Source organism: Bos grunniens, chromosome 11 (genome assembly GCF_055505025.1).
Source record: "Bos grunniens cultivar Pamir isolate PY7600 chromosome 11, Bosgru_T2T1.0, whole genome shotgun sequence".
Lineage (NCBI taxonomy): Eukaryota > Metazoa > Chordata > Mammalia > Artiodactyla > Bovidae > Bos > Bos grunniens.
Genome location: NC_141175.1, coordinates 58987982 through 59010137, shown reverse-complemented (window position 1 = coordinate 59010137; position 22156 = coordinate 58987982). Strand labels below are relative to the sequence as shown.

General features: G+C 41.8%; 2 protein-coding genes across 13 annotated transcripts in view; one reads left to right on the top strand and one right to left on the bottom strand.

The window, feature by feature from the left end:
• The window catches only part of PTCD3 (pentatricopeptide repeat domain 3), a 31158-nt gene extending 15572 nt beyond the window's left edge, over positions 1-15586 (bottom strand). For 5 of the 11 annotated variants that reach the window (XR_015136786.1, XR_015136788.1, XR_015136787.1 and 2 more), the window contains exons 1-7: positions 15461-15586; positions 13818-13870; positions 13675-13708; positions 10053-10098; positions 3206-3274; positions 2619-2723; positions 1070-1193 (exon numbers count right to left, since the gene is read on the bottom strand). Coding sequence is in view for 4 of the 11 variants with exons in the window: in XM_086326569.1 (XP_086182695.1) it covers positions 1070-1193; positions 2619-2723; positions 3206-3274; positions 10053-10098; positions 13675-13708; positions 13818-13870; positions 15461-15564 (535 nt within the window). In the remaining 7 variants the exon portion in view is untranslated. Of the gene's footprint in view, positions 1-1069; positions 1194-2608; positions 2724-3205; positions 3275-10052; positions 10099-13674; positions 13709-13817; positions 13871-15460 lie in introns of all 11 variants that reach the window. The other 6 variants (XR_015136790.1, XM_086326571.1, XM_086326575.1 and 3 more) reach the window with 3 other exon arrangements.
• Positions 15587-15906: 320 nt separating this feature from the next.
• POLR1A (RNA polymerase I subunit A) overlaps positions 15907-22156 on the top strand; it is an 84627-nt gene continuing 78377 nt past the window's right edge. For both annotated transcript variants that reach the window (XM_086326557.1, XM_086326556.1), the window contains exons 1-2: positions 15907-16098; positions 21891-22095. In XM_086326557.1, coding sequence (XP_086182683.1) covers positions 16022-16098; positions 21891-22095 — 282 coding nt within the window. In that variant the 5' untranslated portion in view covers positions 15907-16021. The remainder of the gene's footprint in view (positions 16099-21890; positions 22096-22156) is intronic.

Genomic DNA, 22156 nt, shown 5'->3' with positions numbered 1-22156 from the left:
TTGTACACCTGATGCTTTAACAGGCTACACACCAAAATTCTTAAAAGTTTTCTGAAAATGTTTCTTGCCATATTCAAGACTATACTGAGTGATTCAGTCCAGTTTCTATCTCTTGTATGTTCGGCTGATTTTTATCCTAAACCACTGACCAGCACACCAGATTCCGAAACTTAAGCAATGCTGCTACCTTCCATGCTGCTGCTGCTGCTGCGTTGCTTCAGTCGTGTCCAACTCTGTGCGACCCCATAGACGGCAGCCCATCAGGCTCCCCCATCCCTGGGATTCTCCAGGCAAGAACACTGGAGTGGGTTGCCATTTCCTTCTCCAATGCATGAAAGTGAAAAGGGAAAGTGAAGTCCCTCAGTCATGTCCAACTCTTAGCAACCCCATGGACTGCGGCCTACCAGGCTCCTCTGTCCATGGGATTTTCCAGGCAAGAGTACTGGAGTGGGATGCCATTGCCTTCTCCACCTTCCATGCTACTATAGGTATATTCTCATCTCATGGTAGCTTACACGCCCTGCCACCTACATCCCTAGAGCTTCATCCACATCAAATTCAGAAAGGCACAGGATTTGAGAAGAGGATTAAAGGAATTGAGTTTTTCAAGGCTACAGTGCTAATTAGTGCCAGACCCTACCCAAGCTTCTGACCCTGCAGCTTAGTGTTCTTTCCTTTTTAAATATTTCTTTCTAGTCTGTTTTATGCCTCTCAAACATACTTAAAGAATATAAGAAATGTGACTACAGTATGAACAGACCTCATATTAAAAACAGAAGCTAAGGAAGAATGGCTGTAAGACTTCTCTGTCTACACAAGAGGACAACACACCAGCAAGGACAACGCTATCCTACCCACGATTTCAAAATGACACTAAAGCAGAACTTGAAATATGACTTCTTACACTATAAAAAATATAAAAACAGCTACTAAGCAGAGGGAGTAGCACAGCACTTGTAACTCGTACTCACAACTATCTAGATCACGCGCACAACCGTGGCCTACTTCCACGCCCACATTCCCGGGGGAGCTTCACATGAACGTGGGGGCTTCCAATGAACTTAGTCACCTGCTTGCAAAAGCTGATCAAATATGTCCACAGAAGCTTTGACTTTTTTGAGCTTGATTCGTTCCTGCAGAGCAGCCTCACTTATTTCTTCAATCTGAGGTTCAAAGTACTCAGGCATTAAACACTAGAAAATAAGATGGTTAAAGTCAGTGCAAACAGGTCAATGGGAAAGCACAACAGAGTAAGACAGCACACCATAGTATTTGATTAACACACCATAATATTCATGCTTAATGCATTAGATACTACCTATCATTTTAACATGAATGTCTCTTTAAGGAATCTAACTTTACCTCTCTAGTCACCAAAACAAGATTACTTAGAGATCTCCTAAGTTGGGGCAGAGAATTTAAAAGCTCCTAATTATAAATATTTAGTCTGTATTTGAAGAATCCTATATTGAAGAACTAAAGCCTATTGGATTAAAAGTCTTCACTTTCCCCAGTGAATTTAGTTGAACTAAATTCCCTAATTTCAAGCTGAACTTACTATTCTTCCCTTGCTAAAACCATCCTTCATACTTTCCTCTCAATCTTGGTTGAAGGTTCCACAGTACACCTAGTTTGTAAAGATGGAAACCTTCCACCCCTGATAACTTCTTTTACTGTAAACATTAAGTATTACCAAGGTATGTTGATTTTACCTCACTCACCAAATTAGTCAATACTTAGGGACCCAGGGAAGGCTTCAAGCAGAAGTGAACTAAACACAGAAGAGTAACTATTAGTCAGAAACATAGGGGGAGAGAGCAGGCCCAACAAATGGTCATTCTACTGCTGTCACTGTCTTAGTTCAGGATTTCAATCTTTATGGACACAATCACACTAACGTCCTAATTTGTCCCCAAGATCTGCCGCTTGAGAAGCATAGGGGTGTCTGGGTGGCTGGGTGTGCGCGCTTAGAAAGTAGGGAGATGTGAGAGGAAGCTTAGACACATTGAGTCTGAGTTACTATTTCCGCTACTTAGCTCAGAGGCAGAGCCCATGTTCAGCTGACCACTGTGGGACCCACTAAGTGCAATGCCTAACACCCAGCAGGCCCTCCACACTCGCCCCTCGCGACCACAGAACAGAGGGGGCTGGGAAAAAAGCGTCTGGAGTCCAAAGTAGAGACATTGAGGCCAACATACAAGAATGCCAAATGGAGTATAAGGGTTACTGAAGCAGGAAGATTATAGTCAGAAAAAAAAGAGTGACCAAGTATGGAATCCTGAGAAAAAGACACCAAGGTTTGAGGAGTGGATGGAAAACCAACTAAAGGAACCCGAAAGGGCAGTCAGAAGTGAAGATCTGAGAGCCCGGTGTTGCAGAAGCCAAATGAAGAAAACAAAACGAAGAGCAAATACATGTAGTTTTAAAAACGATAATAAAGGTTAGTACTGTGAGCAATGATAATCATAAATATTAAAAGACCCAAATATTATTTGGGTGAAATATATTATTTCACCCAAATACTGTAGGCATTCAAATGGCTACTTAAACGTTAGTTGTGACAGCTTAGTTTTTATTTACATAGTTATTATCTGAAAATTGCAATTACCTCTCCTTACCGGTATATGAGGTTCAGCTATGTCTTTCTGAAAATATTTGGGATATGAATTAATAATAAATTTTGCTGCATTCTCTCCAGACTTCTTTGCCAACAAAAATGAATGCTGTATAAAGAAAAAGAGTTAGACGTAAACTGATATTACATATACTTAAGATCAAAGTTACACCCTCAGCAAGAATTATTCTGCCCTCCCCCGCCCCACCCAAAGAACACTGTAATACACAGAATTCCAAGTTAAACTACCTAATTATTATTTATCCACCTCTGCTGAATGTGACAATTTCAGGTTGGATCCTACATACCGCTTGAGGTGTGTAAAAACAATACATTTAAACTGAATGAATTGCTCTATAGTGGGAAAGATCTCTAAGTACTAAAAATCCAAACCAAATACCTTCTCCATAGCCAATGTCTAAAAGTTTTTGATAAAAGTAGTAAAAGGATCAGAAAATCTACCAGTTTATCTATCAGCCTCTATGAATTTTTCAAAGGTGTCTACAAGTAAAATAAGTCCTATGTGTCATCCTGTTACCCCAACCAACAAGGTAAAACATAATACTAGCCAAGTTACCTAAAAATACTCACAGATTCCACAGAGGATGTCGGTATGAGGTAAGGATCATCCTGAAATGCATAAGGTGCAGCTGTGGTATCCTGTGGAGAAGACACACAAGTCTCTTTAGCCAGGCTTTTATTAAGAGGACCTTGTGGAAGTTTTAACTGCATGTATCACAGAAGCAGAAATATGTATGTTGGTAGACACTAACACCTACGCTGTACCCTAGGCTCTGTGAGACTTGGTTGTAGTTATGCACAATTTAAAGCAAACAATGGCTCAAATCCCCAGACTGGTTTTAACTAGGGACTGCTATCAGCAGGGATATCACTGTTTTAAATGCAAAGTCAAGAGCCTCTGAATTAACCAGCCTGGGCACCAGTTTCCTGAACTAGGGTGTCCCTTCAATGCATGGCACTAACTACCCAAGAGGCTCCTTCAAATGGAGGATAATATTTACGGGGCCCTCTCAGGAAGTGGGAACAGCAGCAGCATCTCCAGTGTCCTGTTTCCCAAGGTTCCTTTAAGTTGTTTCAGGTAGAACTCTGAACAAGGTTAACTCTCTGGCACCAGCAGTCTCTCTTAGAATGGCCCCCAAATTACTTCCTCTATTCCTCCCCTCTCCTTCACAGCCCCCTTCTCTGCACCTCTGGCAACTTCGTTTCACAGAAAAAACTCAAACCTACATCCCTAATCTCTTCTGACAGTCCCCTTGCCACCCTGAAGTATTCACCTGGACTCTCTGGGGGAGAGCTTCCCTGTGGTTCTTAATAGAAGAATGCTCTGACCTAGGGCCTGGAAGCAGTACATTTTAGGGCTCTCACTTCCTGATACCACTTTCAAATCCTGTATTCCCTTTACATTCCTCTGAGGCTCACTTCATCTGGTTCACAGGTGATCTCTGGGTTTCACAGGTGGCGAAAGTGGTAAAGAACCTGCCTGCCAACGCAGGAGAAGTAAGAGACACAGGTTTGATCCTTGGGTTGAGAAGATCCCCTGGAGGAGGGTATGGCAATATTCTTGCCTGGGAAATTCTATGGACAGAGGAGTCTGGCGAGCTACAGTCCATAGGATCAGAGTTGGACACAACGGAAATCACTTAGCACGCATGCATCCACTCAAGACGTGACGGGTATGAAGGACAACTCAGAGGAAGCAGTTCTAGGACGGCTTCCCTGAACTATTACTCCATGATTCCCAACCGCTGCCTGGCTCTGTCCTGTCCACCATTTTATCAAATACCTGTCTGGGCCTCTAGTTTTGGGTCACACACTGGACCTCTCTCACTAGACTTTATTATTATTTGTTTCCCACATTATCCTCCCTCAGTGATTTCCAAGCCCTTAATGGTTTCTGAGAAACTCCTCCTTGACTCTGGCCCTGTAGCTCAGATGCCTCACACCAAATCTACCCCCAACTGTACTTCTCTAACAGAGCTGCCTCCCCTCTTATGTCTCCATTTCAGGGAAGGGTACCAAGCACGCTGCAATCCAAATCAAAGATCCTCTCCCGCTACTTCCATTCAACTAAGCTGTCATCATTTGTGGCTGACTCCAGTTTCTTAAATCCTCTACCTACTCCACAGTCCCTTTTCCCAGCCATCACTGCCTTAGTTCAGTGCCTGCCTTATTCACTCATTCAATATTTACTGAGCACCTCATATGTGCCAGGGAGCAACAAAATCCTATCCTCCACAGAACTCACAATCTAGTGGGGAATAAAATCTCCAGAAAACAAAGCAAATAAAACATATAGTAAATTTAAAGGTGATAACTGCTATGGAAAAGAAAGGGAGGGAGGACAAGCTGTCAGAGAAAATAAACATACAATTTTATATGTTATGGTCCAGGAAGACCTCAAGGAAAAGACTTAAAGAGATAAAGGCAGAAATTATGTGGCTATCTCAGAGAGATATAAACTAGGCAGAACAAATCAGATCAGATCAGATCAGATCAGTCACTCAGTCGTGTCCGACTCCTTGCGACCCCATGAATCGCAGCACACCAGGCCTCCCTGTCCATCACCAACTCCCGGAGTTCACTCAGACTCACGTCCATCGGGTCAGTGATGCCATCCAGCCATCTCATCCTCTGTCGTCCCCTTCTCCTCTTGTCCCCAATCCCTCCCAGCATCAGAGTCTTTTCCAATGAGTCAACTCTTCACATGAGGTGGCCAAAGTACTGGAGTTTCAGCTTTAGCATCATTCCGTCCAAAGAAATCCCAGGGCTGATCTCCTTCAGAATGGACTGGTTGGATCTCCTTGCAGTCCAAGGGACTCTTCTCCAACACCACAGTTCAAAAGCATCAATTGTTTGGTGCTCAGCCTTCTTCACAGTCTAACTCTCACATCCATACATGACCACAGGAAAAACCACAGCCTTGACTAGACGAACCTTTGTTGGCAAAGTAATGTCTCTGCTTTTGAATATGCTATCTAGGTTGGTCATAACTTTCCTTCCAAGGAGTAAGCGTCTTTTAATTTCATGGCTGCAGTCACCATCTGTAGTGATTTTGGAGCCCAGAAAAATAAAGTCTGACACCGTTTCCACTGTTTCCCCATCTATTTCCCATGAAATGGTGGGACCAGATGCCATGATCTTCGTTTTCTGAATGTTGAGCTTTAAGCCAACTTTTTCACTCTCCACTTTCACTTTCATCAAGAGGCTTTTGAGTTCCTCTTCACTTTCTGCCATAAGGGTGGTGTCATCTGCATATCTGAGGTTATTGATATTTCTCCCAGCAATCTTGATTCCAGCTTGTGTTTCTTCCAGTCCAGCTTTTCTCATGATGTACTCTGCATATAAGTTAAATAAGCAGGGTGACAATATACAGCCTTGACGAACTCCTTTTCCTATTTGGAACCAGTTTGTTGTTCCATGTCCAGTTCTAACTGTTGCTTCCTGACCTGCATACAAATTTCTCAAGAGGCAGATCAGGTGGTCTGGTATTCTCATCTCTTTTAGAATTTTCCACAGTTTATTGTGATCCACACAGTCAAAGGCTTTGGCATAGTCAATAAAGCAGAAATAGATGCTTTTCTGGAACTCTCTTGCTTTTTTGATGATCCACCGGATGTTGGCAATTTGATCTCTGGTTCCTCTGCCTTTTCTAAAACCAGCTTGAACATCAGGAAGTTCACGGTTCACATATTGCTGAAGCCTGACTTGGAAAATTTTGAGCATTACTTTACTAGTGTGTGAAATGAGTGCAATTGTGCGGTAGTTTGAGCATTCTTTGGCATTGCCTTTCTTTGGGATTGGAATGAAAACTGACCTTTTCCAGTCCTGTGGCCACTGCTGAGTTTTCCAAATTTGCTGGCATATTGAGTGCAGCACTTTCACAGCATCATCTTTCAGGATATGAAAGAGCTCAACTGGAATTCCATCACCTCCACTAGCTTTGTTCGTAGTGATGCTTTCTAAGGCCCACTTCACTTCACATTCCAGGATGTCTGGCTCTAGGTCAGTGATCACACCATCGTGATTATCTGGGTCGTGAAGATCTTTTTTGTACGGTTCTTCTGTGTATTCTTGCCATATCTTCTTAATATCTTCTGCTTCTGTTAGGTCTATACCATTTCTGTCCTTTATCAAGCTCATCTTTGCGTGAAATGTTCTTTTGGTATCTCTGATTTTCTTGAAGAGATCCCTAGTCTTTCCCATTCTGTTGTTTTCCTCTATTTCTTTGCACTGATCACTGAAGAAGGCTTTCTTATCTCTTCTTGCTATTCTTTGGAACTCTGCATTCAGATGTTTATATCTTTCCTTTCCTCCTTTGCTTTTCGCTTCTCTTCTTTTCACCGCTATTTGTAAGGCCTCCCCAGACAGCCATTTTGCTTTTTTGCATTTCTTTTCTATGGGAATGGTCTTGATACCTGTCTCCTGTACAATGTCACGAACCTCATTCCATAGTTCCAAGGAGCCGTGGCTGCGTGGGCGCAGGAGGGCCTAGAGGAGCTATCCCATGTTGAAGGTCAGGAAGGGCGGCGGTGAGGAGATACCCCTTGTCCAAGGTAAGGAGCAATGGCTGTGCTTTGCTGGAGCAGCCATGAAGAGATACCCCACACCCAAGGTAAGAGAAACCCAAGTAAGACGGTAGGTGTTGCAAGAGGGCATCAGAGGGCAAACACACTGAAACCATACTCACAGAAAACTAGTCAGTCTAATCACACTAGGGCCACAGCCTTGTCTAACTCAATGAAACTAAGCCATGCCCATGGGGCCACCCAAGACGGGCGGGTCATGGTGGAGAGATTTGACAGAATGTGGTCCACTGGAGAAGGGAATGGCAAACCACTTCAGTATTCTTGCCTTGAGAACCCCATGAACAGTATGAAAAGGCAAAATGACAGGATACTGAAAGAGAAACTCCACAGGTCAGTAGGTACCCAATATGCTACTGGCGATCATTGGAGAAATAACTCCAGAAAGAATGAAGGGATGGAGCCAAAGCAAAAAGAACACCCAGCTGTGGATGTGACTGGTGACAGAAGCAAGGTCCGATGCTGTAAAGAGCAATATTGCATAGGAACCTGGAATGTCAGGTCCATGAATCAAGGCAAATTGAAAGTGGTCAAACAAGAGATGGCAAGAGTGAATATCGACATTCTAGGAATCAGCGAACTGAAATGGACTGGAATGGGTGAATTTAACTCAGATGACCATTATATCTACTACTGCGGGCAGGAATCCCTCAGAAGAAATGGAGTGGCCATCATGGTCAACAAAAGAGTCCGAAATGCAGTATTTGGATGCAATCTCAAAAACAACAGAATGATCTCTGTTCGTTTCCAAGGCAAACCATTCAATATCACAGTAATCCAAGTCTATGCCCCAACCAGTAACGCTGAAGAAGCTGAACAGTTCTATGAAGACCTACAAGACCTTTTAGAACTAACACCCAAAAAAGATGTCCTTTTCATTATAGGGGACTGGAATGCAAAAGTAGAAGTCAAGAAACACCTGGAGTAACAGGCAAATTTGGCCTTGGAATACGGAATGAAGCAGGGCAAAGACTGATAGAGTTTTGCCAAGAAAATGCACTGGTCATAACAAACACCCTCTTCCAACAACACAAGAGAAGACTCTATACATGGACATCGCCAGATGGTCAATACTGAAATCAGATTGATTATATTCTTTGCAACCAAAGATGGAGAAGCTCTATACAGTCAGCAAAAACAAGACCAGGAGCTGACTGTGGCTCAGACCATGAACTCCTTATTGCCAAATTCAGACTGAAATTGAAGAAAGTAGGGAAAACCACTAGACCGTTCAGGTATGACCTAAATCAAATCCCTTATGATTATACAGAGGAAGTGAGGAAGCATTAAAGCCTCGAGGCAGACCTGTGCCTGATAAGAAACTGAGAATTAGCTAGGAGGCTGCCTGGTTAGAGCAGGGTACAAGAAAGATGGTAGGAAATGTGGTCAGAGCTGGGGTGGGGAGGGACTGCAGTTTTTGTTTCATTTGTAACAAATGAGAAGCCATTTGAGCTCTGAGTAGAAGAGTGATGTGAGTCAACCTTTTAGCAGGGTCCCTATGGCTGCTTAATGGGTTGAGGAAGTCAAGAGAACAGAGACTGCTGTAATTAATCCAACATAGTAAGAGATGATGGTGGCTTGGATGACCTGGTAAGCACCATTAAGGGTAGAATGTGTGGTTCCTGAATGAATGAATAATTGTCCCCTGGATTTTAAGAGCCCAAGCCCAAATCAGACAAGTGTGCACGTAATTCTACAACTTCTTTGACTTAAATGCGCCTTGGGTCAATCTCACTGAAAAACTGACAACAATCTCTGAGGTCTATTTCCCCGAGTTTACATTTCAAGTGCCTATTTATGGATATGTGAACTGAAAATCTAAGTATCTTGCTACTATGGAGATGCAGTATTTTAAAACCAACGTCAGAAACTTCCAGGATGTATTTGGCCCGTAAGTTTAACACCCACAATTGAAGAACCATTCTGGAAATCTGTGACAACCGCCTCAAGGAGGGTGAGAACCCACAGATATATATTGTGGTTTAAAAAAAAGAGAACTTGAAAGTTCTATTTCTGAGGCATTTACTATGGTTTCAGTTTATCTATCAAGACTACAGACCCTATTCTTGAATTGTGAAGGGAGGAATTTATTCACAAATTAATCAGATAGCTGGAGCAATAATAAAATAGCCAGCATTTACTGAGCATGTCCTTTGTGCCAGGTGATGTCCTAAGCCCTTTCACGTGTACTAACTTATTTCTTATCCAAAACATCAATGTTTGGTGCTGTAAGTAAACACCCATTTTACAGATAAGGAAACAGATTATAAACCAGATGTATTTTTCTAAAGTAAGTTTGATATAACGTTCATTAATATAAGCCATTAAAAAAAAGAAAACATGTAGGAAATTTTACATGTCAAAACTAATTCCCTGATGTATCAAGAGAAAAGGTAACTTTGTGATAAAGATGAAACAGAACATTTGGCCCCAAGACCCAGATTCTTAATCACTGAATTTCTTTCAGTATGGTGGGTACACTGTTCTCAAAGTGGTTCTGTAACTTGCATTAGAGTATCACACCCAACCATTCCCTAGGAACATGTATTTCAACAAGCTCTTCAGGAGGTTAAAAATCACTGGCATAGTATAAAAACAATGAATCTGGAGGAAAAAAACCATGGCACCAAGTCAAGGTTTTAATATCCTAAGCAGCCCTGAGCTAATCACTTTAAAAGCTTTAGATTTCTCATTTGTCACATGAAGAGACTGGACTAGATAGTGCTATGAAACTCTCTAGATCCACATCAGTTAAACTGTGAATAAAGAAGAGGTGTGAACATTAAGTTTATTATTAGCTGAATTAGATACAAAACCCTGAAATTCCTACTTACCCTGTGCACCGTGGATGCAAGTGCTTGAAGAACAGCCACTTTATCCCTAAGAATGAGAATCACAAGTTAACCCTCATCAGGGCTTCTCACACTTACAACGTGAACAAGTGACTCTACTCTCAGAATGGACTGGCCATTAACAAAGATCATGTCTTAAGTAAAGCCAGTTCTGATCTCTAGAATAATATCACTAGAATAGTAAGTTAGAAAATGAGAAAACTGTTCAGTTCTTTTTACCAAAGGTGCTTAGTACATGTTCCTACTATGCTTTGCTACCCTCCCTGGCCTGGTCTCTATAACCATCACCCCGGGCTAGCAATTTCCATCCTCAGCCTCATAAAACTTTCTTAACCCTGAATCTTTCACCCTATCCATTTTCCTCTGCATTCTTACTGCAGCTTTCTGTAATATTCCTGCCTTATTATCTAAATTGGTGACTCCCAATTCAGCTATACATGGGAATAGACACATGAAAAAAAGAAAACATCTACAAAACTTTACATGTCAAAACTAATTCCCTGATGTATACAATATCTACCGGATTTTCTAAAATAGCAGTTAATGTAATTTTAGCAAGAGAAAGACATTCTTTTCTCAGTATTCCCTAACTAAATCTTTCATTAGCATATTTAAGTCTTATCAAGTGAGTATACTCAACAAATGCAAGTGAAAACACTAAGAACATTCAAATCAGTCACCAGTTTCTTAAAGGTTATTTTAAAAATTATCTCAACGAATACATTATACTGAAAAAAATATCTGGCAGAAAACAACAAAATTCTGTAAGGCAATTATCCTTCAATTAAAAAAAAACAAAAACTATTCTATCTGATGTTATTTTGTGACCCCCTGCCCCCACTTAACCTCTACTGTAGGTTTAGTGGTTATATTTCCAGAACTTTAAAGGATACTTTTACACACACACCACCATAAAACACAAAACAAAAACACATGTCATCATTCCGGGTATGTGTTCCATAAGTTTGCACTATCCACGTTACTATGTGCAAATCCAATTAATTTCTTTAAATGTTATATTGTATGATAACCATTTTTTAACCATCTCCTTACTATGGGCATTGGGGCCATTTCACTTTATTATTTCCAAGTTGTAAAGAGCACTCTCATCCATGTCTCTTTGGGTGTATTTGCAAGTGATCCTCCAGAATGGCTAACCAATTGGTATTGCACGTTTTAAAACTGTGGTTCTGCCAAACTTCTCTCCAGTGTGTTGTTCCAGTTGACTGCCCTATCAACAAATGTATTTTGAGTATCCATTTTCCACATCTTCTTGCCAGTGTGGTAAATTTTAACATCCATTTCTTCAATGAGTCCAGTCACCTATGCACTGATCATAATTGGGCTCCATACCCTCCCTAAAGTAACTATACAATACAGATTGACGTGCTCAGAATACTCTATCCTGTTACAGTTGTATATTAAAACTCACTATAACCCTCTACAATTTGTTAAAGTCTTCTACAGCACTTGTGATCTGGGAAATCATAGCCTTAAAAGATGCTTCATGTTTCAAATAAGGCAAGACGAACTTATAGTCTTCATAGTTTCTTTTCAATCTAAAAGCACAAATTCCTGAGCCTGGAAAGCAGAGGCTCTCTATTAGAAAACCTCTATCAATCACTTTGTCTCTAAGGGGACAGACAGTAAATATTTTAGGCTTTATGGGCCATAAGGATTCTGTTACAACTACTCAGCTCTGCCTTTGGAGCATAAAAGTAGCCGCAGATAGTAAGTTAGTAAGTGACCGAGGCTGTGTTCTAAAAAAGAAAAAAAAAAAAAAATTAACTGACACCAAAATTTGTTATGAAATAGTCTTCTTTTAAACCTTTACTTAATGGGCTATAAATAAACAGGCCTCAATCTGTTAACTAAGGCTCTATATCAACTACCCTATTTCTCCTATTCTAAGAGCATTTTTTAGAGGCTGGTCTGCATGGTCTCCCACCACCACAGTTAGGTCATGATCACACCCCACCCTGCCTTACTGTTTTCCAGATTTGTGGGGCTTATACAGAAGAATTACCTGCAGGAACATGCATTTTAAACAAAATTCCCAGGTGATTCTGATGCCAATAAAATCATCTGACCCATTTTAAGGTACAGTTAAACTGCGTTTTCAATAAAGAAAAGTCAAAGTCACTCAGTTGTGTCCCACTCTTTAGGACTCCTTGGACTATACATGGTCCCTGGAATTCTCCAGGCCAGAATACTGGAGTGGGTAGCCTTTCCCATCTCCAGCGGATCTTCTCAATTCAGAGATAGAACCCAGGTCTCCTGCACTGTAGGTAGATTTTTTACCAGTTGAGCCACCAGGGAAGCAATAAAGTATAAAATATGCACTCTAACTAGACTGTAGGCCATCTGAACACACCCTCAATACACTTCCTCTTGTATTCCCCGTGGGACCGTTGTCAGAAGGGAAAGAGGCACAATGAGTTGGTAAAGCGCACTGGACATGAATGCCATTCGAGAAATGCCTCGTTCGTGCTTATGTATATTCCTATTCTGATCTTGGTTCTGATTCTCAGGCCCGAGTTTTACTCAATGGGTCGTATCTGACTCTTTGTGACCCCATGGACTACAGGCTCCTCTGTCTATGGGATTTCCCAGGCAAGAATACTGGAGTGGGCTGCCATTTCCTTCTTGAGGGGATCTTCCCGACCTAGGGATAGAACCCACACCTCCTGCACTGGCAGCAGATTCTTTACCACTGAGCCACTAGGGAAGGTAAAAATGAACCTGAATATATCCATACAATAAAATACTATGTAATCACTCAAAATTAAAATCAGAGTACAGAACAGTATGTCTAACAAATCACCACTAAACTAAATGTCCACGTACAACTTATATATAAAAGGTTATACTGCAGAACTTTAAAATAATAGCTGCCATCTACTGAGATCTGATTATGTGGTAGTAACTGTTGAAATGCTTATGTAATCCTCTGAGGCAGGTGGTATATTACCTACATTCTACTATGGCAAAGAGAGATTAAGTAACTTGTCTTTGAATATGGTGATTGCTGGTAATTTTATTTCCTTTTTGCATGTTCAATTTATCCCAATCCCCTTTAGGCAATGGTCATTAATTTAACAGAGTTTTTTTTTTTTTTAATGAGTCTGAATCTTAAGTCATACTCAAAAAAGACCTAGTTTTTTGAAAGATCTTTCAATGCATTCAGTAATATCATTACTATATGAATTTTTGTAAGTTTTAATTCTTATGTATTCAACAAATGTTGAATATGTATAAGGCAATTTGTTCAAAGATCTAGCCGGTGGGTTAAAAAAGCTAAATTTTGCAGTCTGCACCATTTACCTACTAAACACCATAAGATAATTCTTTTTTTGGGTCTCCTAACAATGTAAAACCTCCTTAAGAAAAAAAACAGAAATTATTCTAATAATGATACTCATGACTGACCATCACTACATAAATATTAACTCAAACTTAGTTCAGATAGGTCTTTTAAGTAAATCTCACTCCCCATTCACTCACTACTCTCTACCTCCAATTGCCATTCCTGTCACTGGCTTCTTACCTAACAATGTTTCTCATAAGCACTTAACCACTTTTTGAATGAATGCTGAATACTCACCAAGTTTTCTTTTTTGGAATGACTACTTCAGTCCCTTAATGTGAAAAATAAAACAAAAGCAAATCAATTTCCAATACTACTACTATAAAGAAGTATAATGCATTAACATAAAAATGGAATTATTTCAATACATTTTTATATACCTGCTATATCAGCTCCTTCATCCTTTGGGACAGCTGCACTTCCAGAATAAAATCTGCAATAAATAAATAAAAGCTCTAAAGCTAATACTCATTAATGAACTTTCCAGCTCACCCCCAACTATGTGCAACTGAGCCAAAATTTTCCAATTATCATGGATCAAACTGATTGGATAATTCATGTCAAGGTATGCTGAGAAGACATGGCCTCAATAACAAGTTCAAAACCATTACAAAATAAGTACAAGATACAGATATAATATGGCCAACAATTTTCAAAATCAGGCAGTCTCATTAAATCAAATCATAGGAAAAAAAGGAAAAATTTAGTAGTACTTGAACATTTTAACAGCTGACCTGAAATATAAAGGACTTTCAACTCTGAAGATCTAAAACACTGGGGCTAAAAGAAATGATTTAATGGGCTCCTGATTATACATGGATGATGATCTAATGATCAAATGTTAATAAATAACATATTCAAAGCCATTTAAAGCAAATTATGAAACTAAGATCACCATGGTTTTTCATTTCACTTGCTTCAACACTCAGGAATGTACCAAATACCTTTGTCCTAATATAAACTTGGAACTGTTATTATTTTTTTAACCCAAAATATAGAACCACTGACCCCTGAATGAGTTTTAAAATGTTATCACGTTAAAAAAATTAAGTCAACATATCACACAGATTACATACACTATCTTGTAAGTATTTTCCTCCTAAACAGCACTGATACCCTTCAGAAAATTGTCAAGATGTGATTAAGATAGAAAATTACTTCCTTTACTGGTTTTGGTCTCCAGTGTCCTCTTAAATCAACCCCTCTGCACTACCTGGTGGAGCCGTTTTCTCTTTTGTGAGCCGAGTTTAGGGAAGGCCTTAATATAAAATGTATACTGTAAATTACACAACTCACTTATTCCTCACTGTTTTTCCATGGCTGCTACTAGCTCCAGTCTACACATAAGGGAATTTGTCTACTATCACCTCGCAAAGGAAATGCAAACATCCAATCTAAAATTAGGTTATTTCCAACTTTCACAAGCAATTGCTGGCTTTTATACTTCCACAACGCTTTGTATTGAAAAATAACTACATAAATGATACACGTGCCAAGTTTTAACAATCACAGCGATTTCATTCAGATTGTGTTCACATCTTGTGGGCTTTCCTGTTTTTATGAACACTTGGAAAATTTCTTCCGTCAACCATCCCTACAACATCCAGTGGAACTCGTAAACGGCCTTTAATCTGGGAAAACCTGATTTCCCGCGTTCCTCCCAGGTGGGAGAAAACGCGTAGGGGCGGATAGTTTTCCTTTTTTAAAAAAACACGTGGAATGGAGTGATTAATAGCCACACTTATTAGGATGCAGGATTCCCCAAGAGAAGAATCCTAATCTTCCTGTGAGTTCTAACCCCGGCGTAGACCAGCCAAATAAGAAATCTCCACCCCTAAAAAGCGCGTTTGGAGCCCTTGCTCAAAAACGTGCCGCACCGCGTGCTGGCTTGCCGGGCCGCCCGGCCACGAGCGCGCTCCTTCCACTCCACCGCATCTAGTTCCCCAGCAATAAGGGGGAAAAGGGATACAAAGAGCCAAGGTGATCCCGGTTCTTTCTCATGGGTTATCCAAGCTTCTCTCACCTGCTACTAGGGGTCCGTCCACAGGGACCTGCCCGCCGAGCCGTCAGCCGTACGCAAATCCCACAGCTGACCCTCAGCCACCTTGCGGACGCCACGGACGCCATATTTGGCGTCTTCGCATAGTATGCTGGGAAAGTACGCCCTCCACCTTAACGCGGGAGAGGTGGGCGGGGAATGGCTCGGCTATTGGCTGAGACGAACAAGAAGAAATCAATCATAAAATAGGTTACAAGCTCATGGTTTGAAAGACTTTGCTTCAGAAGTTAAAGGCTCAGTAGGCCTCATTTCCCTCGAAGATCTTTCCTAAAAGGTTATTTTAACTTCTTATATATGTTCGATTATTTTCAAAATAAAGGGGCGCGCGAGAGTCGTGAAATTATTTTCTCCCTCCCCCCACCTCGAGCGGAAATGATATTGTCCCTGTAAATCTTAAGGCGAGCCTTTCTCGCGCGCAAGCGCAGTTTAAAATCACATGGTGGCGGACCGGAGGTGGTGTGAAAACTACAACAGTGGTGACTGGGCCGTCTCTCTGGGTGTAGGAGCTCGGAACTGACCTGGAGGATGTTGGGCTCAAAAAACATGCCCTGGCGGCGGCTGCAGGGCATTTCCTTCGGGATGTATTCGGCCGAAGAACTCAAGTAAGGAGTTGGTGGGAAGCATGCAAGAGCCTCTTGGACTCGGGGCCGTAAACTACTGTTCCCAGCAGGTCTTGCGCCCAGTTTCTCCTCAGAGTCCATTGCTGTGTAGCGCATGGCCTGCTGGGACCTATAGTTCTGGGAACGTCTTGGGCTAGTGAGCACTGACTGCCTAGAGCCCGGTGTGGCTGGTTTGCACTTGGGTAGGTTAGGGGTTCGCAGATGGAAGCGTTATCGTCCGCCAGTCTCCTCGTTAAATCAGCCTGGTTTATGGAGTTACTGTAATGTTTCTGACGTAGTTTATTAAGCGCATGATGAGTCTCCTCTTGTCTGTAAGATGATTATTCTTCAAGACTCAATTCATGGGACAACTTCTTGGTTGGACCGTCTATATTCTCTGCCTAGTTATTAATACTGAATCAAAAAGACTCTCTTAAGTCCTCCTTTTTATCGCCGTAGCGTTTGACAGAACTTTATTATTTTCAGGTTCTTCTATTTCTGTGACATGTATTGTTTCCTTCCTGACTCAGTTTATCAACCCACTAACATTTATTGATCATCCTGTTTTTGCCAGGCACTAAGCTAGGTGTTCATGAAAAGTGAAATGTTAGTCTCTCAGTCCTGTTCAACTTATTGTGACCATGTGAACTGTAGCCCACCAGGCTCTTCTGTCCATGGGATTGTCCAGGCAAGAACACTGGAGTGGGTTGCCATTCCCTTCTCCTGAGGATCTTCCTGACCCAGGGTTCAAACCCAGGTCTCTTACATTGCAGGTAGATTCTTTACCGTCTGAGCCGCATTCCTGACACATTGGTGAACGATGTCCTTGCATTCAGTGGCTAATACTCGAATTCATCTCAGGCTCTTTAGCTGATTCCTCTTTTCCTTAAATCTTGCTGTTCCTTCAGATTCTATTCTAGTCAAATAGCTTTTCTTTTCCAAAATGTCCTCCCTAGACAATTTCACCACTTTCATGATCTGTATTCTCAAATTTAAATCTCCAACCCAAATTTCTTTCACTGATTTTTCAGACTTGTTTTTTTCAGCTGCAGTTGGACATCTTATTTGAATTTTACACTGAGATCTTAAACTCATATACCAAAAACTCTTCCTATCCCTACAGGAAGGGAGAACTTGACCCTCCAAAATGGTATACCTTAATCTAGTGCAAAATGTTCACTATTTTGTGACAGGGCTGTAATTCTAGACCCATTTCTCCTGACATCTCATTTGCTTATTGGGTTCTTATTGTGTGTCATCTATATATTTCTTTGTTCTCTACCCTCCTTTTCATCACACCGTATCTCTTGTTTGAATTGTCTTTTTCTTCCATCTCCCTGCCCTTACACCACTCCAGTCCATCCTCTACCTTGCTGTTAAAATAAATGCGATGATGCTCCTATTCCCCTTAATATTCTCCAAAGGCTTTCCATTTCCCTCAGGTAAATGATACTTTTTTAGCTTAGCCTACAGGTTTACCCATAATCAGTCCAGTGATGATTTTAGGTATAACATCATCCCTTCTTTCACCCTAATAAACCACTTGCACATTCCATAAACTGCCATCAGGTTTCATCATCTGTGCCTTTCTTCAAGCAGTTTCCTCCACATGCATTATCCCCTCTGCCAGAGGGGTCTACTTTCCTGCTCTCACCCCACCACCCCTCCCTGGAGGCACCTGGAGAGCATCTCTTACACTGAAGGCGCAGCTCAACCTCCCTCATTTCTGAAATCTTTCCACACCTAGTACAGTTGTGTCATGGTTCCTTGGTTACTTTTTGTGCTTGTTTGTATTTTAGTCTCTCCACTGGCCTTTCTTTTATCCTCAACTCTTATTGACTGACTGGATGAATAACTCCTGGGCTACAACAGTATGCTGCTTCTGAAATTCAATTGTATCATCACTAGCCATAAATTGATACTATTTCATTCAAAAGCAATAGAATTGATTTTTTTTACAAGTGAGTTGTAGAGTTTTCAGAGAACTGCATGAGTAAATTTATACCCATTACTAACATTTGATCTATTTGAGTCTAGGGTTGAGAAATTTCAGTAATTATGCCACCTTTTGTTGTGCTAGTTTCTAGTAGCTTCCTAGCTCACTTGGAGTAAAAGCCAAGTCCTTAAAATGGCCCGAAAAGGTCATTCTGGCCCCCTGGTTATTTTTCTGAACTTACCTCTGTACTCATCCTGGCCTCCTAGCTGTTCCTAGAGTGCCATAAGCACACATCTGTCTCAGGACCTTTGCACTCCCTGCTTCTTCCTCCTGTGAAAGTGACCTCCTGTGATGGCCGGCTCCTTCATCTTCAGGCCTTTGTTCAAGCATAAGCTTCTCAGTATGGATTCCCTCTAACCATTGGCCCACTCTATCATCCTCCCCCTTTTCTGCTTACTTTTCTTCATAGCATTTTCTTCCATCTAATAAACTATGTGCTTACTAATTTTGGTTTTTGTCTGCCTGCTTTCAATAGGATGTAAAGCCCATGAGCGCAGGGACTCTTGTCTGTTTTCCCAGCATCTAAAAGTGTGTCTGCCACATTATTTGTTAAGTGCATGCATGGGTGGGCGGAGGAGCTATCTGTTCAGCTCTTGGTCCTCTCCATTTTTACTACAACCATTTGCGAGGGGGAGGCTCGCTATAGGAGAGGAAATTCCTGACTCTAGGAGGCAGCAAAGGTCATCCTGAAACCCACGTTTGTTAGTCTTAAACTCTGTTCTCTCTGGTGGAATTCTTGCTGGTTGCCCTTGCTCTATATCCCATTCCTGCAATAATTAGAGTAATTTTCTGCTTTTCCCCGGGTAGAGAGAGGTGCTTTGTTCCTTACCGTAGAAAGACTGAGGATGAAGACAAAAACACACATTCAGTTTTGGATGTGAGGTCTTTGTATAGTCTTTAAAAGCACAGGACACAGTTCTTCTGCCAGTTGGCACAGGTCTGTGCTAGACCCACCTGCCTACTCTTTTTCCATCATTATAGGCTCCAGGCAAGGGAAGTGAAGTACCAACTTATGGAACATGATAGAAAGAAGATCTAGTGGTAAAGGCTTTGCACCCAGACCTAATTAGTGTTTGCCTTATTCTAATTAGTTTGTGTTTGCCTGACACAGTAAATGTTTTTCTTATTTATAATTCCAGTTAAGTTTTAGAGCTCCAGGTAAAATGAGAGACGGAAATGTAGATGAATATTTCTCCAAGTCCAGTGAAGAATGATTTAGCCTAAAGGTAGTGGGAGAAAGTAGTAATAGTAGTGAGTTTAAATCATTAAAAAATTTTAAACTATGGAAACAGTATCATCAAGAAAGTGAAAAGACAGGACTCAAAGTATGTACAAATCATATGTCTGGTAGAATACATGTGTTCAGAATATATAAAGCAGTCTTGTAACTCAGTAATAAAAAAGCAAATAACCCAGTTAAAAAATAGGTAAAGGATTTGAATAAACGTTTCTCCAAAGAGGATATGCCAGTGGCCAATAGGTACATGAAGAGATGCTCACCATCATTAGTCATCGAAACCACAGTGAGATACTACCTCATACCTGCTAAGATGACTGGAAACAGAAAGATCACAAAATATGCTGGCATGAATTTGGAGAAATTAGAGCCTTGGTGTGGAGAAGGAAATGGCAACCCACTCCAGTACTCTTGCCTGGAAAATGCCATGGATGGAGGAGCTTGGTAGGCTACAGTCCATGGGGTTGCAAAGAGTTGGACATGACTGAGTGACTTCACTTTCTTTCTTTCTATAGTTCCTTTTGGAGAAGGAAATGGCAACCCACCCCAGTGTTCTTGCCTGGAGAATCCCATGGATGGAGGGGCCTGGTGGGCTGCAGTCTTCGGGGTTGCAAAGAGTCGGACGTGACTAAGCAACTAACATACACACACACACACCCCTCCCCCCAGAGCCTTGGTGTATTGCTGCTGGGAATGTAAAATGGTACAGCCACTTTGGAAAACAGTCTGGCAGGGTCTCAAAAAAGTTAAACATAGAGTTACCATGTAACTCAGCAGTTCCAATCCTTGGTATATATCCATGAGAAATAGACAAAATATATTCACACAGCAACTTGTATATAGAAGTTTCTGTCAACATTATTTATAATAGCTAAAGTGTAAAAGTAAGCCAATAAAAGTGGTATAGCCATACGGTGGAATACTTTGTGTATGTGCTCAATCTCTCAGTCGTGTCCAGCTCCTTGCGGCCACATGGACTATAGCCCACCAGGCTCCTCTGCCCGTGGGTTCTCTAGGCAAGAATACTGGAGTGGGTTGCCATTTCCTACTCCAGGAAACCTTCCCGATCCAGGAATTGAACCCTAACATCTTATATCACCTGCACTGGCAGGCAAATTCTTTACCACGAACGCCACCTGGGAAGCCCAAAATGGAATATTATTTGGCTATTAAAACAAACAAACAAAAAAGTATAGATACAGGCTATGATGTGGATGAGCCTTAAAAATATGCAGGGACTTCCCTGGTGGTCCAGTGACCAAGACTCTGTGCTACCAGTGCAGGGGGCCTGGGTTCAGTCAGGGAATTAGATCCTGTGTGGTACAACTAAGAGTGGCACAGCCAAAATAAATATAAATAAAAGTAAATATTTTTAAAAGTGCATGCAAAGTATAATAAGCCAGCTAGAAGAAACCACATATCACATGATTTCATTTATGTGAAATGTCTAGATGGGCAATTCTCTGGAGACAAAAAGTAAGTAAGTCACTGCCTAGGACTGGTGGAGGGAGGTAGAGATGGATGGAGAGTGACTGCTAATGTGTATAGGATTTCTTTTAGAGTATGAAATGACTATCCGCTCCAGTATTCTTGCCTGGAAAATCCCCTGGACAGGGGAGCCGGGCAGGCTATAGTCCATAGGATTGCAAAGAGCCGGACACGACTGAGTGCTAACACTTTTCCTTTTTTGAACTGCGTGGGCTTTGGCATTAAGTCTGGTCCACATCTCTCTCCTACCTTCAACACTGCCTCCGCCTTTCTGGGCTGTGTCACCTGGATTAAATCACCTGACCACTCTAAGCCTGTTTGTTCCTCTGAATAACGCACATTATAATGCCTGTCTCGGAGGGTTAAAGTCACACACATGCGTGCATGCTCGGTCATGTCAGACTCTTTTGTGACCCCATGGACTATAGCCCTCCATGTCTCCTCTGTCCATGGAATTTTCCAGGTAAGAATACTGGAAAATACTGGGTAGCTTGCTGCTTATAGAGCATTTGTCATGTAGTGAGTACTTAACTCCTTCGTGCAATGGCACCCCACTCCAGTACTCTTGCCTGAAAAATCCCATGGATGGAGGAGCCTGGTGGGCTGCAGTCCATGAGGTCGCTAAGAGTTGGACACGACTGAGCGACTTCACTTTGACTTTTCACTTTATGCATTGGAGAAGGAAATGGCAACCCACTCCAGTATTCTTGCCTGGAGAATCCCAGAGACGGGAGCCTGGTGGGCTGCCGTCTATGGGGTCGCACAGAGTCGGACACGACTGAAGCGACTTAGCAGCAGCAGCAGCATGAAGCCTTCCAGTGTGCTCAGTTAGTGCAAGATTTGTACTAAATCTGGCTTTCAGAGACGTTACCACTCACTCTTCTTCATTCAGCCTCTGTCGTGTGCTAAGTGCTGAGCTGCAGTGAGGAGCAAGGCAGACACCAAGTCTGCCCTCTGGATCTGTCAGCGCAGCTAAGGATCTGGATGTTATAGCATGAATTTGTAAGTGCCGAAGAGGAAACATCAGAGAAGTTGGGTAACCTTAGTCTTCCCTGGTGGTTTTTATCTCCTTAGGAAATTAAGCGTGAAGTCCATTACGAACCCTCGGTACCTGGACAGCCTGGGGAACCCCTCGGTAAATGGCCTGTATGATTTAGCTCTGGGCCCCGCCGACTCCAAAGAGGTGTGCTCCACCTGCGTGCAGGACTTCACCAACTGCTCTGGGCACTTGGGCCACATCGACCTCCCACTCACCGTGTACAACCCTCTCCTCTTCGATGTAAGTCCTGACCCGGCCACCTGGGCCACGTGGGTCTCAGGGCTGCGGGTGGGATTTGTGA